The sequence below is a fragment of the Lepisma saccharinum genome, chromosome 1 (genome assembly GCF_977018435.1).
Source record: "Lepisma saccharinum chromosome 1, izLepSacc3.1, whole genome shotgun sequence".
NCBI lineage: Eukaryota > Metazoa > Arthropoda > Insecta > Zygentoma > Lepismatidae > Lepisma > Lepisma saccharinum.
In genome coordinates, this window is record NC_139229.1 from 139,617,135 (window position 1) to 139,635,587 (window position 18,453).

The 18,453-nt window shown below is 36.8% G+C and overlaps 2 protein-coding genes across 2 annotated transcripts in view; one reads left to right on the forward strand and one right to left on the reverse strand.

Moving 5' to 3' along the window:
- Window positions 1-1,571, forward strand: part of LOC146001660 (transmembrane protein 234 homolog) — a 37,287-nt gene extending 35,716 nt beyond the window's left edge. Inside the window, exon 5 of the mRNA XM_083139277.1 lies at window positions 1,420-1,571. Within this exon, the coding sequence (XP_082995403.1) occupies window positions 1,420-1,496 (77 nt within the window). The 3' untranslated portion in view covers window positions 1,497-1,571. The remainder of the gene's footprint in view (window positions 1-1,419) is intronic.
- LOC146001647 (p21-activated protein kinase-interacting protein 1-like) overlaps window positions 1-18,453 on the reverse strand; it is a 49,131-nt gene that overhangs the window by 19,123 nt on the left and 11,555 nt on the right. Inside the window, exons 4-5 of the mRNA XM_083139241.1 lie at window positions 13,743-13,928; window positions 3,090-3,753 (exon numbers count right to left, since the gene is read on the reverse strand). Coding sequence (XP_082995367.1) covers window positions 3,090-3,753; window positions 13,743-13,928 — 850 coding nt within the window. The remainder of the gene's footprint in view (window positions 1-3,089; window positions 3,754-13,742; window positions 13,929-18,453) is intronic.

Genomic DNA, 18,453 nt, shown 5'->3' on the forward strand with positions numbered 1-18,453 from the left:
ACCAAGAGCGACCTGGACAGCCAAAAAAATTTGAAGACTAAGAATTGAGAGCATTGCTCGATCAGGATTCGTGTCAAACGCAGGAAGAACTTCCAGAAGCATTAGGCGTTGATCAAACAACAGTTTCCAAACGCCTCAAAGCCATGGGAATGATTCAAAAGATGTCACATTGGGTTCCACATGAATTGAAAGACAGAGACGTTGAAAGACGAAAAACCATTTGCGAATTGCTGCTTCAAAGACAGAAAAGAAAGGGGCTTTTGCATCGCATTGTTACTGGCGATGAGAAGTGGATCCATTACAAGAACCCGAAATGAAAAAAGGCCTGGGTGAAGCCAGGTGAACCAGGTCCATCACAACCGAAACAAGATATTCACTGTGCAAAGGTTATGCTGTGCATATGGTGGGATATGAAAGGTGTGGTGTACTATGAGCTGCTGCAACCGGGTGAAACTATTAATGGAGAACGTTATCGACGACAATTAATGCGTTTGAAGCAAGCTCTGGCCAGGAAACAACCAGAATGGGAGAACAGACATGATAAACTTATTTTTCAACATGATAACGCTCGCCCACATGTCGCAAAACCAGTCAAAACCTATTTAGAAAATGTCGGATGGGAAGTTTTACCCCACCCGCCATATTCACGAGACGTTGCTCCTTCGAACTACTACTTGTTCGATTGCATGAATAACGATTTGATTGGACAGCGGTTCACTTCTTCAGAAGATATCGAAAAATGGGTCTCTGACTGGATCGCTTCAAAGGATGAGGACTTCTTTCGCCACGGAATCCGTAACTTGCCTGACAGATGGGCGAAAGTAGTGGCTCGCGATGGACAATATTTTTCTTAAGGTATTTATGTATTTTGTGTTTGAACTACAGCTTCAATGTGTGCGTAACAACCACACGAATTAATTCCTAGATCAAATAGTACGACTCTAATTCTTTATAACGAAGACTGAACTGATACTCTTGGTGATTCCTACTGATACTGTGCTTCAACATTGTTAAGAATTAAAAGTTAATCAGAATAATGATTAATATTAATATATAAGGATTCCATTGCAATTATACATCAATTGGCACAAGAGTTTCTTTAAAAAAATTCAAAGAATTATTTTGTAATAATAAAATCACAAAATCTAATTTTAACAGTAGTGGTGCAAACTAAATAGAAACCTCGAACTCTGATAATTATACTCCATTAACATGTTGACTGGTATTGGTAATCAATTATATTTTGAAATGCCTGACACAAAGCTACCAAACATATAAAGATTTAATGCTCCAGCTTTTTAATTTGTTCTTCAGAGTGTCATTTCACTTTAGTATAGTATAGTTTGCACTCTTTTACATAAGTCTAATCAAATGTTCTTTCTTGAACGAAATATATTACTTGCCTGTTTTCCTTTACAGAGACTTACATTGGAATGGCCTTTGTACTAGCTGGAATAAGTTTTTGTGTAGCAGATAAAATTTACAGCAGTTTTTGATTATGAAAATTTTTTATATATAAATGCTTATTGTTAATTAAAACTTGTACCTGAATTATCAGTAGTAAAGTTACTGTTTTGGAAAATCTAGTTTTCATTTTTTAAATTAATGAACATTGAAATTCTAACTTTTTTTCTTGTTTAGAGTATGAAGTATAAATACACTCCTCACAAAAGTTTGGAATTGTTATGTTAGGCAATAGGTGATAAGACATGGCCTTGGAATTTAACAACACATGGCATCTGTCTGATGGACATTCTCACATTTTTGTTGACATATGCCACCGTGCCTATCACCTATTGCCTAACATAATAATATTCCAAACTTTTTGTGAGGAGCGTATATTGTTGTCATACCTTCATGTAGAAGTTGTTTCGCTTAGCACTATAATAAAATAAAAATTCGTAACATTGAAACAACTAATTCAAATAAGGGAAAATTGGTATCACTATCAAGAGTAACTGAGAAAGTTTTATAGGCAATGCGCCATGACAGGTTGTGCATGCGCCAGAGCTATAGTGTCAGGCAAACTGCCAAGGTGGCGTAGGTTAAAATGTGGATGCCACTACAGAAGGTGCTTTGGCACTGCAAAATTGAAACTGGCATGTTAAAAGAACATGCTGTGCCTCAACTTCCAGGAAGATGGAGCCCAATGCAATTTTGCCACCAAAGAAGTCCTGTGTTTCTTCAATAACCACTTTAATGCAATAGATTGCATCATTATGTGGCCACCACGGTCACCAGACCTTGTGATAAGACTTTGCTTTTTTAAGGACCAGGTGCATGTTACAAATGTTGGAGATCTGCGAAAGAATTTGTGCTGCAATCAACAATGTGATGCCACAAATGCTAAAGAATGCATGCACGGAGGTGGAATACTGTTTCGACATTCCCATGCCACCAACTGTGCACATGTTGAAGTGCACTAGTTATGTAACAAAACTATCTGAATTTATGTATGTACGAAGTTTTGGAAATTAATCATTGTTAAGTAAAGAAATGTAAGTAGAACACCCGGTATATAAGCGAAGCAAAAAGACAGATCTGTAGTTACAAGGAGGGAAAACAAAATAAAAAATGATGGTGAAAATTTTAACCCTCCCTGGGCTCTGGTCTCTTCCTCTTTTGGACCCTCCCCAGGTGTGATCCCAAATTTAATTTTTATGCAATATTGCTCTTCCTCTTTGTTCCTATTTGCAACAAAAAAGGATGCTTGCTTGCTTCCCTCCCCCATCCACTAATTTTCCCATTAACGAAAAATTTTCTGGGAAAAATTAGATATTTCTCATTTTTCCTACTCTCTTTCTCTCTCTCCCTCATTTTTAAATTTAAAAAAAACATGAAACAGGAAAAAAGAAAATAAAAAGAAGAAATTTCTGCTTTATTTCCTTAAACCAGCCATCCACTAAATGTTAAATGTTCTAAACAGGGAAAGAAATTGGTACTCTCTACACCAATAATGAAAATAGAAAATGTATATCTGCTGTTGCTGTAGTAAAATTCAAAGGTAAACATGAAAAAAAATCACAAATTCCAAACAAAAAGATCACATTTATATACTATGAACTACATTGAAATAATTTTTTTCTTACTTTTCATGTGTTTTTTATCCTCTGTGTTGTTGATTTCAGTGACTGTGAATCCACTACCAGTACTGCTTCTCTTCCTCTTTTTTGCAAGAAACCCTTCAGATGTGTCCATTTCAGCAACAGACATATCTGAATCATTTAATGTTAGCATAGACTTCCTCTTCTTTTTCTCAGATGTTCTACAATCAATGTCTACAAGACTGTCCACATCAGTACGTGCACTGATTTTCTTCTCTTGCAAATCAATATTTTCATGTGTCGAAGCAAATGTCGTGATTTCAGTGACTGTGAATCCACTGCCATTAATGCTTTTCTTCTTTTTTGCAAGAAATCCTTCAGATCTGACCATTTCAGGAACAGACATATCTGAATCATTTAAGGTTATTGTAGACTTCCTCTTCCTTTTCATTTTCTCAGACCTATGATCAATGTCTACACGACTGTCCACACCAGCAAGTGCACTGACTTTCTCCTCTTGCACATTACTATTTTTTTCTTCATACGCACTACAATCAATGTGCACGCTTCTTTCTACATCATCAATTACACTGACTTTCTGCTCTTGTACATTAATATTTTCACATGTCAATGCAACTGTCATACATGTTATTCTGCATGTGGTATTTATTTCTCCAATAAGCTCTGGTGGTTTCTTACAATTTTTTACCTACAAAAAGTAAAAGCGAAGAATTAAAATCTCTTACATTTACAGGGTGGCTACAAACAAGCAGAAATAAAATTCCCTGACTTTTCCAGGTTTTCCAGGACAAAATTTATATTTTTCCCTGACAATTACAAACTATAGTAAATTGATGTTTTTGTAAATGGAAATAATAAGCTCATACAGATCCAGGTATGGATTTGTTAAGTACCAATATTATCTTCCATGAAATTGACTTAATTTCTCTATTCTCTATAATCTGAATTCAAACTGCAAAATAGTGAATTTGGAAAATTATTACAATTCACAAACTAGGGAAGGATTACAGAATTTTATCATACACAATAAGTTTAAAATAAAATACTTGATTATTTTTATAAAGTTACGACTAAATGAGATTAGAGTGGAGAGTGATTGATTAAGAAATACATTTTGTAATTTATCAGTCTCCTTATCGATTCTCGGTATTATATGTTGCTATTTCCACTGGAGTTTGGAACCCTCTGCTTGCAAGAACCATGAGTGCGGACTCATTTTTCGATGCATAAAGCTACTTCTCTCTTCTCAGTAAAGCAAACAACTTAACTCTTTCATATAAGTGAAACAATTGAATTGTACAAAAGAAAGTGTCATAATTCTGCTTCAGTACAGTATATCCAAGTGAAGTACTGTGAAACTGACAACATGCAGTTATACTATTATTGCTGACGAAAAGAGTATGTAGGTATTATAAATTTAACGCAAGCAATTGACATGGACGTCCGCAGGATTTTTTCCAGGGATGGGCAAGCAAGGTAATTTCCCCCAAAAATAGTGATACCCCCTCAAAAAACACTTTCAGTCTGAAATTATCATGTTTTTAAACGAATTTATAATTATTACTGTGACTGAAATGAAATTATGTGTGATATATATAATTTTTAGGTAGACATTCGTTTTTCAGGGGGGTACCCCCTTCTGGGTATAGGTACCTGATTTAGCTAACAAAACACTAAAACAGGAACACTCTGTTAATAACAGCTTCTGAAAGTTCATATACGAGGGGCGTCCTGAAAAAAGCTCCAACGGTACCTGTACGCAGCACTAGTGGCCGGAGAGCGACACACACATGGGGGCAGGAAGAAGTGGCATGTAGCTGCAATCTGGTAAAGTCGCAATGCAGCCGTTTTAGGACAGTCCTAGGTTAAATATTGCAGCTCTCATACAGTATCCAACCGATTGCGATGTAGCCTACGTGTAGTAATCAGATTTTTGCACGCTCAGAATTTGGCACAGAGCCACCAACAATCGTGTGAGGTGTGCAGACCAGATGTCGTGAGTAATAGTATGGTCAGACGATGGTGCACACAATTCACAGAAGGCCAATCGAATGTGCACAACCCCATACAGTTGAGTACTGGCGGGCCCTTTGCATGACTTCAGGTGAGAGATCTTAGACCACTCCCTGTACAACTCTGGCCTTACATGTACAGACTTTCATTTATTTGTTCAACTGAAGAGGTTTCTGGCAGGACAAGGGTTTGACAGCTACACTGCAGTACAGATAGTTCCAGTCTTTGCTGTCAGACACATATTCCACGGGCATACAAAATTTAGTGCCATGCTAAAACAAATGCCAGAACAACGGTGGTGATTATGCCGAAAATTAGGTTAGGACTCACTGTTACTAATGCAATAAATTACTACCGATATTCTTGTTTTATTTATGCCTAATCGGTAGGGACCTCGATTTTTTTCAGATTGGTGATTTTTTTGATTTTTTACTATTCGGTGTTATTTTTCCCAAAATTCACATTTTCATTTTAGTGCATTTTCTGGCAAATAACTGAAATTATACCTTCATGGTGTTTTTCAACTACTGTTTCTACTACTCTTTGTGAGAGTTTGATATCTTGGAAGTTGTTTTGATGAAGTTATTTTCCATACCCCCTTTTTATTTTAAGGTAAGGTAAGGGTTTTGGATAATGGAATTTTCCTTGCATATACTGAAGGGTGCATAATGATCATAAGTGAGGACGCACCAAAAATGCAATCAATCTCACGTGACAGATAGCAATACATTATGGCACTAAAAAAATGACATTATCTTTTTTTTATTTGTTAGTGTTATTTTTCCCAAAATTTGCGATTTTGTTTTAGAACATTTTTCTGCCAAATATACAAAAAATTAATACTTCCATTGTACTTTTAAACTATTATTTTAAATTGTAGGTCACATCGTCTACGTATTTTCGTGACATTTTGATATGTTGGAACAGATTAATGAAGAAGTAAAAGTAAAAGTAAAGTGCTCCCCTGTGCTTAGCACCAACCCATGAAGGCATCTAAGGGGTGTGGAGTAGCGATGGCCAAACGGATCCGGATCTGTTTGAATCTGGATCCGAAAAATCTGGATCTGTTTGGATCCAGATCCGAAATACTGGATTTGGATCCGGATCAGAGAGTTTTGTATCTCAATCCTATTATAACCACATCTTAAAAGGTATTATGATCTTCGATTACAAAGAAATTTTTCATTAATTAGTCCTACAAGATTTTTTTCAAGTGTTGTTCCTAAAATACTTTGCTACGCATCGGCTAACACACTCGTGCACAAAAATAATCTTACTTGCTTAAATGCCATTGAAACAAATATGTATTAATTCGACTGTATTGGAAATGGAAACACACATGAATGTTAGACATTCCATTCCAGGATGAAACCTTTAACACATTTAACAAGATAGAAATGTTATACAAAAATTATACAATTGTTCTACAGTTACAGTTTTAAAAATTAAAATAAAACATTATAATATATATGCCAAATTTTTATAACGTTCACCAATGCAGATTTAGGTTTCACTTTTTCATGATAGTATTCAATATATATCCTGTTTTGTTGTATTCTTTTTGATATGCAAGAATAATGCAATGTTATTATAAATGTATGTGCGAAACCAGTGATACGTCAGAATGATGAAAGAAAACCTTCGTAAGCACTGCTACATTAAGTAACCGAAGTGAGCCAGAAGAGTAATAAAATTCCAGCAGCATATTTGCAGTCTAAAGTTCTTCTTGTTTATGCATGCGATGTTTGTTGGATGTTGCAGTCCGAAGACATCCAACAAAAATTAATTCCATGCGAGTGCCATGCATGCAATTTCTGTCTCATGTTGTAATGAGATACTTTGTCGGGTGACGATATTTGACAAAAATCGTATATATATCAATGGAGCCTATTTGTTTCCATGTTCCTTCAATTTGTCCAACAAAATGCCTTACTACGACGTTCAACAACTATCGGACGGTGCCACCCGCTGTCCATCCCCTTCATCTGTTGACAGTTCTGTCCCCTTACTACTAGAGGTGTGCGGGATCCCGAAACTGGACCGGGATCGGGATCCCATCCCGATTGTGACTTCGGGAAATGAATTCCCGATTTTTTGGGATCTCAGGCAGTCAAGTAAATACCGAATGGTCATTTTAAAAAGTTGTTAATTCTCTAAGTTTTCTGCATTGTAAATGCAGGGTTGCTACGCGACTGGAAAACCTGGAAAACAGGGAAAAGTCAGGGAATTTTGGATATTTTCTGGAATTTACGTGCATTTTGGAGTTGCAGGAAAACCAGTTACAAAATGAACGAACGGTTCATTTCCACTTCCGAATTCGGTTCTTGTGATTCCAGTCCCCCCAAAAGATTCAGTTCAGAAACTTGTTCCTCTCGTCATTATGACTTCTAGTCTGTTACGTACAAAATTATGGTTCCTTCGCATTTCAATTCTATATTTATTCACTCTTGGATCTAGGTTCTTGGATCCATTCATTTTGCGACTCGTTCTTGTGAACCTGTTCAAGACCGGAATTTGGAGAGGCATGAGATTTTTCCTTAGAGAACAAGCTACTCAAGACGAAACCTACACACCAGCCATCCTCAGAATTTCTTGCGGAAAAAATGTTGCTTTAGCTTTGTGTGTGGTGAGGAAATTTTCTTTCTGCAAGAACACACCCGTTCTCTTTTGATACGTGAAGCGGAGCAGGTTGGTGTTCGGACAGTTCATTGATTTTGGTTTTGCAATAAAGCTTGAAGAGCAGAATTTCACGTAACTGGCTGTGGTTGACGTCACACTGGACGGGTACGGACGCCGAGTAAAAACAAAGGGACTCACTACTTCGTTCCCCCCGTGAACCCTTTCTGTGAATTTGAGTCCTTCAGAAGCAACCTGATCAACTAGTTCATTTGCTCATTGTCGTAGTTTTTACATTGCAGAGATGTGTTACACTGTGCAGTATCAGTGACGTCATTATTCGAATATGCACGTGTTTTGTGCATGTAGAATGAATTTATTTTTAAAAAACTGGTGCGAAATAGAGGAATTAAACGTACGCTGGTCACACATCATTGTTAGGTTAGGAATGTTGGTTTCATGCCGATAGTAATTGTACGTATTGTTTGCGTGTAGAATGAAATTATGGTGAAAATGAGCCCAAGTTCCTTGTTTTATTACGATTTCATCATGCTACAAATGCAACTTTTACATGGTTCGATTTATGTCTGTTAACACATACTGTAGAGTTATAGCAATTACTTAAGATTTTGTGAATATATGCTTTTGTGGTTAGGTTAGGAATGTCAGGTTTGGTTGTCTTAGAATTAAAATAAAGACCCTGAATGCACTCTACTAAGGTTCCGATTTATTTCTACATTCATTCCTACTAGTTTACGATACTTACTGTCGTTTGTCAACCAGAGAATACCTTGTCCGTGGAAGCGTGTATGATTTCGTAAGGTCATTTTGAAGTTTTTTTTCAACATAAATAACTTTTTTCGAATCCAAATAGTGATCATTATTTTAAGGGAGGTTCAAATTTCATGTCACAATGATTGCCAAAATTCTATGATAATTAGTCTTCCTGCTAGGAAAATTTGAAAAAAAATCATAAAACATTCGGAACTGTTACCTTTTAAAAGACAGATTTCGATGTTTTCTGTAATATAAAATTGGTTCCTGCATGTGGAAAACTCAAATAATGGAGATATTTGAATCCTAAGTATGGCCCCTGTATATATTTTTTTAGGTGTATGGTTGGTCACCGTCCCCCCATTCAAGTTATGAATTTCCGTAATATGTACTATTTTCAATAAATTAAAAAAATATAATCATTAAACTTATTGCATATTTTCTAAAGGTGCATGACCTAATTTTCTGTTATTTCTCATTTCTATTGATATAGGCTAATTGAGGTTGTACGTATACAGGTTACATTGTAAAGCTTTGATATATGCAACATTTTTTTATTGATTTTTTCACCACCTTAATTGTAATGACTTAGTGAAAATGGGGAAGTACAATAGTAATTTATTTTTTCATTGAATAGCATTATATTAATCACTTGGTAAAATTTCAGCTAATAACTGTGTATATTCATATTCATAATTATTAACGTGCCTGCATATTTAATTGAAAAACATGAGGTTCAAAAGCAAAAATCATGACGACAAACATGTCTGGAAAAATTATATTTCTGGTCTGGAAACCCTGGAAAAGTCAGGGAATTTCATAATCAAAAAATTGTAGCTACCCTGTAAATGTCTGGAACTTATCGGAAATTGTTAGTTTTTGAACTAGAAATGCAAAAACAATCACTTAAAGTGAAAAATGACGTGTAGAATTCGAGATTTCCAGAGTTTGGGGAAATTTTGAACATTTCCCATCCTGAAAATTTCCCGAATGTCAGGATTTAAAAAAAATTCCGTCCGGGCCCAAAAAATTCTGGCCCGCACACCCCTAATTACTACTCCCATAAGGACAAGAATAAATGATAATTCAATGCATTTTCCACGTAATATTTAGAGGCTTAACACATTTTTCTGCCCATCCGGAAATTCCTGTCTCTCTCTTTCTCTCCCTCTCGTGCAGAGTTCCATAACGATAAATAATAAAAAAAAAAAAAAGGTAAATGAAGACAAAATTCCCTGACATTTCCATGACTTTTTTTGACTCCTCATATTCCCTGACTTTTCCCGGTTTTCCAGGTCTGTCGCCACCCTGATTTAGATAAAACTAACATCAGACTAAAAGTTATGTATTATGTCACAAAGTATCTTCAACAAGGTCCTCGACCATACATTCTTTTAATAATTTGAAATTTGACATACTGAATGGACCACCTGAGCCCAGAACCCATGCAAAGTTGCAGAATCACACCTTTTGTATTTCCAAAAGTACGTGCAAAATGTGAGATTTCGACTGGTTTTTCATCATCTTGTTAATTTTAAATTGGAATATTTCGACAGTCTGGCACCTATAGAAGAGATTTAGATGATGTCAAAAAGGTCTTGAAGAGGTTTATCTCACAAGATATTGCATGACTATGTAGGGAGAAATTTTGTGAAGGTGGTGGAATCAAAATTTTTGATTTTTTTTTTTTTATTTGATTTAGTTTATTTTAGTTCGCGTTTTGTGCCTCTTGGCTAATTTGCGAAGATGGGGATGAGTGATGAAATTGATGAATGGACATTCACAAACAACCAAGCCCGACTGGGATTCGAACCCAGGACCCTTGGCGTCGCAGTGCGATGTGCTAACCACTCGGCCACAGGGTCGGGCAGAGGAATCAAAATTTGGGTAGAGAGTTTCTAAAAATAAAAGCCCTTTTTTTAAATAAAAAAAAAAAAACTAGTAAAAAATAAGGAGGCAGTGTATCAATTACATTTTCTAAAAAAAAATAAACGTGGTGCAACAGCCTGTGAGGACAAGGTCTACCTACTGACTATCAGCAGGACAAACCCCCCGGTCGTTGTAGGTTTCCATGATCAGGTTTACACACTTCTCATTCATAGCTCCCAAATTTCCACACAATGGTGCATGTCCACCATTCCCATACACAGGAAGAAATCTCAGGAGAAAAGTAGTGATGCCCATAATCAAATTAGTATATGAATAATCAAAATACCAGGGTCATTCGGAAAGTAACCCCATTGTGGCGTGGCGCTAGTAGTAATGGGTAGAGCGCAACTGTTGTTACGTTACACAATCTGTGATTCAGTAAGCTTCCAGCTGTGCTAGTGAGAGCATCGTAGTGCCGCACGTGTGCTGGTTATAACGTCACAAAATGTGTGCTGCCATCGAAAATCCCACCAAATGCAAGATTCGCGGAGTGATAAGATTTCTTTGGTTAAAAATTCATGGAACGTTATATGACAATCACTTCTAAAGTTTACTGTAACACTTTGCAGAAACTGAGAAGAGCCATCCAGAAGAATCGTTGCGGTCTGCTGACATCTGGGGTTGTGTGCGTGCATGACAACGCTCGCCCTCACAATGCTCAGCGAACCAAGACCTTTCGCACCAATTCAAATGGGAAGTTTTAGATCATCCCCCGTATATCCTGGACTTGGCTCCTGATTTTCATCTGTTCACTCACATGAAGAAGTGGTTTGGGGCACAGCACTTCTCTGAGGATGAGGATCTTCAAAATGCTGTGACAGGTTGGTTGAAATCCAGGCGGGCCGAGTTTTATGTAGAAGGAATTGGTAAGTTAGTGAAACGCTATGACAAGTGCTTGAATTTACATGGCGACTATGTTGAAAAATAGAGGACAGCTGGACCTTTCAGATGTAAAGTAAAAAATTTGTTGTATCTTTGCATTTTTTTATTTATACCCAAATGGCGGTTACTTTCCGAATGAGCCTCGTACAATCTATTGTTAGAGAAAATAATATATATGAATAATTAAATGATTTTTTTAGTAAATTAAATAAGAGTGATTTTGAAGTGAATGAATCTATTATACTTGCCCATGCACAGTGATTGAAACTATATAAGGAGCGGTTTGCTGGGAGGAAATCATTCACATGGAAGGTCTTGTACTGACAAGAGCTCTGTGCTTACAACGTTAGTAATCTACCTTGCTTATTGAAACATGTCACCTCAGTGGTCGAGGGCGTTTAGTGCTGGGCTCCCAATCTCGCCACCGGAGGTTCCAGGATTTGAGTCTAGGCATACGTGTGGGTGTTCCCCACAAGCTGCATTAACCATTACCATGTAATCATCCTCGTTGTCACAATTGGCTTAAATTCGAAGCAAAACGATGTAAAGTAAATAAAAGTACAAGACTCAGTGGCGGTGATTAGAGGTATTGGGTCAGTTACCCCCACTCTTAGCCATTTTTGGCCCTGCACTGTGGCCTCTTAATGTTAGGCCTTGTACACAAAGAGAATGTAAACTGTCTTTGCCCCCTCCCCCTGGTTTGCACCCCCCATTCGCCACTACTGACAAGATCCATTGAAACATGACCAAATACAAGAATAGCAGTTGCAGTAAATCATACCGTACATTTGCTCTTGATTTTTTTGTATGACCCTGCAGGACAGTGAAAGTGTGACAAAAATGAAAGGGGGGAATTTGGAGATCAATTCTGGTACTGTCAATAGGGTCTTCATTCATACCTTGGGGACTTGATTGTTTGCCTTGACGAGTTGCAGAATTATGACCCGCCTACAAAAAAGTGCAAAAGTATTTTTTTTTCTTAATGAGTTAATGCTCTGATCAAATTTTACTGTGCATAGTTATTTTTCCACTAGTGAACCCCCCAAAAGTGCGCATGCTGTTATATTTATTAATCTTCATATAATACATATTTCAATTTTTGTTAGAAGACTGTCCCCTTCCTCAAAAACGTTAAAAGAAAAACTTTCCTGCTTACTCCATCCAAATATAGATTACAGAATCACAGAGCAGCACCAGTACTAGTGTACAATCCCACACATGCATGCAAAAGGCAACAGATATACTTCCCAGTGTAAATTGCGAAGAGGGGCATAAAAGAACCGGAAGAGAGCACAGCACGTTGCAACCCTAATGCACCGCTAATTCAACCTCCACTGATTGTAAGATAAATCGTTCACTAACATTTAACTGTTGTTTCTAATCCTTATTCCATATTGACATTAGGTTCCTTTCTCTCCTTACATATGCACCTAGTAGATTTGGACCATATAATTTCACTCACTCAATCACTCGAAATGTTTTAAATCGATTCGGAAACTGAATGGATCCATAACCGATGACTGTAGAATAATCAATGATTGATAAAAAAAAGATCGAATATCTCAAAATATTAAAATAATCACATTAATCGATTATGCCAGTCACTAGAGAAAAGTTGTTACACTTCCGCCAGGAGACTCGAACCTGCATGCATCAAAAATGTAAAATCGACGTTCCACTGTAATCAACTACCGTCACACACTATGAAAAGTTTTTGAAGTGATAGAAATATAGCTAAGAATAAGAAACAGCTGTTGGTCTGTGCACAAAGGTTACAACATCCAGCAAAGAAACCAAAGCACTCAAAAAAGTATCACAGTGCTTTATAATTACATCGAAAGTAACCTATTGTTTATCTAGCTACGTATTTCCATCCACTTCTATTGTGTTTATCTACATCGATTTTCTACCTCATGGTCTAATCACGATGATGACAATGCACAGATGAACTGGACAAACATAATGATACATATATGTCTTGACTAGGGTTGGCAGATTGCAGCATTTGATGCTGCCCACCACACCACAGAGCCAGCTGTTACTTAGCTCTCTCACATATAACACGTTAAATGCAAATGTACTGTTCAGAAGACAAGCACATGGTCCCCGTGACATGTGTGTTTCAATGTTCTGAGTAGGTGCTGGTCCCTTTGACGTGTGTTTCAATGTTCTGAGTAGGTGCAACCTTCTGTTGTCCATACACTGGGATAGGGGGAAAGGCAGATATAGTGGCCAAAATGCCCTCTTGAAGTGGCACAAGCCACGTACACCACCTTGCGGAAAGACTGAGATTTTCATCCTGTACATGGGCATTTGGGTAGAAAATTTTCCTTATGATTACATTATCTACAAAATATGTGGTGGTCGCGCAACTTTGCCAACTAAGGAGCAGCTGCCACTGGTTGATGTAAACCTAGAACTATTGTATTATCTAAAAAAAAATAAGACAATAACAATGCATACCTTATATTTCCACAATCTGATTATGCCTTCACTGGATCCTGTAACAATACACTTGTATTTGCTGAGCTGAAGAACGCACATACACTTGGTTCGTTTGTCATGGGCCTTGAAGGAAAGAATTTTTGATTTCTCCGATATCTTGTGGATTTCGACATCTCCTCCAATTGCAATGGCAAAAATATCATCCTGTAAGTGCGGTGATAAAATTAAATTGGAAAATTAAGCTAAATTATTGTATGCAAGCAGCACATTAAAAATTGAAGGTTCTTATTAGGGATGGGACCGATTAATCGGTACTCTATCGGTATCGGCCGATATAGGCATATCGGTGTATCGGTAAAATTACCGATTATTTTACCGATCCGATATATCGATTATTATCAGATAATTTAGTGCAAAATTCTGCCATTTTGTTGTAATTTTTATGGATAATCTCCATGCCCTACTTTCTAAAAAAGTAAATGTCTAAATATGCAATTTATCTTGCACTGCAGTCACCTTGAAACACACATTTATTAAGAAGGTGAATGAACCTTTCAGGTTCTTCAAGGACCTTTTCTAATTTTATATCGGATCGGTAGAATATCGGTTATCGGTATCGGTAAATTTTATATCGGTACTTTATCGGTATCGGCCAAAATTTCATATCGACCCATCCCTAGTTCTTATTAAAATAAATATCATTGCAAGATATTTGAAGGGTGAAAAGTCCTTCCTATCATTTTAGATTTATTAACAAAATGAGGGTAAATGATGATTGATTCAACTGAAACAGTTTAATTCATATTACCTATTAATGCTAGGCAAACCAAATAATATATTTAAAAAAATGTTTTAAGATTAAAACTCCTCCCTACATTAAACAATTCAAGATTATTGAGAATAGCTCCTCCCTACATTAAACAATTCAAGATTATTGAGAATAGCAATGTGTCCTGTGATATAACCAATGGAGTATAGTGAACAAAATGATGTCATCACTTATATTCCTGATCAAGTGGACATGACACACTACAGACTGGCATTGATGAACAGTGTCAATAAAATTATGATGGAGTTTATTTTTTTTACTGCATTAACAAAACACACACTAAATGAAAGAAAAACACATGTGGAGTTTTTGTAGACAAGTTTGTGTGTATCCTATTTCTTGCAATACATAACCAAGAGGCAAGAGCCATTGCAATTATTTTTTAACCGATGCATGGCCAGATTTTTCATATTTTTTTTTTTCTTGGGGAAAATGCATATGCTTTCAAAGGATTCATTCATTTCACCTGATTGGGAACACTCTGGCACAGTGCATATAAATATTGGAAGTACTTAATTCAGGGCAAACATTTATTTCAAGTGTGCCTCTTCCAATTTATTGTCCTTTGTGTCAAGAGTAACCTATATCTACCCTAGTTGGATCAAGGAAATCCAGTAACAGGAAACTACCGTTGTAGCAAAGATCAAGAAAACTATCCTCCCACCAATGACCGAGATCAAGAAGAAATGAGTTATAGTTCAGTGTTCCAGTGACAGCATGGTGGCATTATTTGTTAGCTCTTTTTATATTAACTTCATAAATCTGTGTGTGTGCCTGTAATTGCATTGGGTGTCTTTCTTGGGGAGATTAGGATGTGTCAGTGAGAAAATGTGGAAAATTTCATCATGCTGGATTCCCCAGATTTTCACCATTGTGCAACAATCAGATATGGCTAGGTATTGTTGCTTCAGGCTTCATACAAGTACATTCTTGTGCATATTTGCCATGAGCCATCTGAATTTTGATCCAAAATCGCTGTTTTACCTTGGCAAACATGTTTTATAGCAATACTCAAAATGGTGTTCATTTCAACCTCACACACACAACAGCACTCGGTACACTGACCACTTTTGGTACTCCACACATCGATATGGGCCCCAGCTGACAATGCTCACTGTCTCTCATCACATACATGGTGTTACCACCTCTTCCTGAAAGTGCTGCTACTATTAAATTTACAACCCACGTACTGTTACAAATGCATTCTTTTGACATCAATTTTTAATTAAAAATTACTTTCAATTAATTAGTTAAAAAATCTCTAATAAGTTTCTGAATGGGCTCGCCATTTACTAAAGTGTTAACCTCAGTACCAAACAGAAACAACAAATCAACTTTTGTGGACTTATCAAGAGAACTCCCTTAAGGCATATCTGCAAAGAACCTACGGAGGGTACTGTAATAAAAAGTAAGGCCATAGGTACGATTTGTTGTTTTAGGGAATCAATTGATTTAAACAATGCACCTCTGGAAACTCCCTGTAAATACATAAATAGAAACAGCATATAATAAACCCATGTAATCCTCCAAGATAATGATTTGATTTGACGAATTAACTCCCTGAGCTAAAGTACTGCCTTTTACCAGTTATTTATTTCACTTTCTGTACTTGTAAATGAACCTAGGGACAAATATAAATGTTATGTATGACCCTGTTTCCGAATCTGCTCTCGAGACAACTGGATGAAAAAATGGAAGTAAAAGAAACAAAAATTAGCTACTTTGGTAGCCCCAATTACAGCTCCACTATGGTGCTTACTAGTCACTTGCAATGACTAGGCACAAATCAATTAAAAGAACCCATTAGGATTTACACTTACATATAAGATGTAAATATGGAATTATGTACACAAATTAATAATACCTCAATTGATCAGGAAGATATGCGATAAAAGCAGTGTGCATTGCACACCCATACCATAACATTATGATAATATTAATATAAACATTACTGATTATTCATCTATCATGTTCAGACATAATTTCTGAGGTTAAGATGAAATTAAACTTTCAATTTAATGTAATAGCAGTATGTTCAGCATCAAATTCCCCATGTATTTAATGGGAGAACAACTACCCATCAAAAGCATGTGGACACAAAAAGGGTGCTGCCACCTACAATAGTTTGCTTTGACGAGGCCCATTGTTGATCGCACTCATTGGTTACAAACGTGACGTTTTCAAAACCAGCATTATTATAATGTTAGGTTCATTCCGGAGTTCCTGGGAAAGGTATGAATGCCTCTGTGGGAAGGAGGGTTGTGGATTTTCTTCTTGTGCTCTACCCTTCTGCGTGACTGCTGCCCGATGCCGACACTGCAGTGACTTGTTTTTATTGCAAATGCTTATAAAACCTTTTTCGAGCAGGCCTCATCTCCAGAAGGGTCCTGGGTTCAATACCTGGTGCAGGCACATAGTGGTTCGGAACCCACTTTAAACTGTAGGTCCAGTCCCGATTATTCTTACTGTGTATAAAGTGGACTTAAAACACCAAATCAACCAACCAATCATCTCCAGGAAAATATCAACTCAGGGCAAGCTCCAGCACTAATTAACCTGTTGGGTGATATGAGTCAATACAAGAGCTTATAAAACCTTTTCCTGCTCCCCCAAAAATAGGCAATAGTTCGGCTGGAAAGTTCAATGAACTAACTGATCTCTAACTACACACTGGTGGTAGTATATGTATGTTTAAATTGCAAATGACAGAGAATAATGGACAGCCGGGCATATACGGAGCTGCCAAAAGAGCATTAAATATATTTGTATTTGTATATATTTTTACATAGTTTTCCTCCCCCTCCAGGTTAATCCAAATGATAAGAATGTTGTTTACATTTGTATTTATAATGTAAAACATATATTTTCATTCCTTGTGCAAGCTGTACGCTATATGCACAAATAAAATTTTATTTTACACAATATAACTTTCTCTCCCCTTAAAGACATGTATAATGAAATTGGGGAAATGAAGCAGGGGCACTTATAATAACACACCAATTTATTCGGTGTATCTGCAACACTTTAACAATGCTTGCAACATTTCAAAAACTTTCTCTTCTTCTTTAGCATCCTTTGGGGGTAGAAAGAAGTTTACATAAAATGTCACATCACATTTTAAGTGATATAATGCTACATGAGAAAGAATGTGATATGATGAGTTTTGTGACTCGGTAACTAGCCTTTGTTACTTTACTGGAATTATACAAGTATGGGTATCGGTTGGAATAGGTTAAGGTATCGGTATCGGCCCAGCCCTAATAAAAACATATCTTAATTCTATTTAGTGAATGAGATCTCCAGAGGGAATACCACCTAGGAAGGCAGTGAGCAAAAAGGTTCGGGCCAAAAATGTGAAAATCCAATAGCTAGAGGTTGATGTCTGTCGTCATTTCTTCATCCCTGTTTCTAGAGGGAAAAGGGAAGACAAAAGATCCACAGTTATTGGGTTAGTTTGTCCTTTGGGTGGTGATTTATTGGCTGGGTAACACCCTGGGCAATGCCAGTGAAATACTAATTGCAGACAACAGAATGCACTTCCGGTGATGTTCAGATTGGTGACAGTGTGCTCGTTGTTCCATTGAATGGCAGAATGTTCAACCACCTTTCTAATACGCATTCAACATGGTAAGTGTAACATTTTGAAACATGATTTTATAGGCACATTGTGTATGAACACAATCTTTATGCATATGATTGCATAAATCTCTTCATATAACAGGTGCAGCAGTGAAATGGGCGATTTGGCAACCCTGGAAATAGTAAGTTACGTAAGGAATCAGAAAACGGGAGTGGTGCCATCTGGACAACAAACCTTTGTCATTGACACATATCGGTGTTCAGTCGAGATTGCATCATGGACCGGCAAACAACATGCCTTCACGGCAAAAGCGTGTTGTT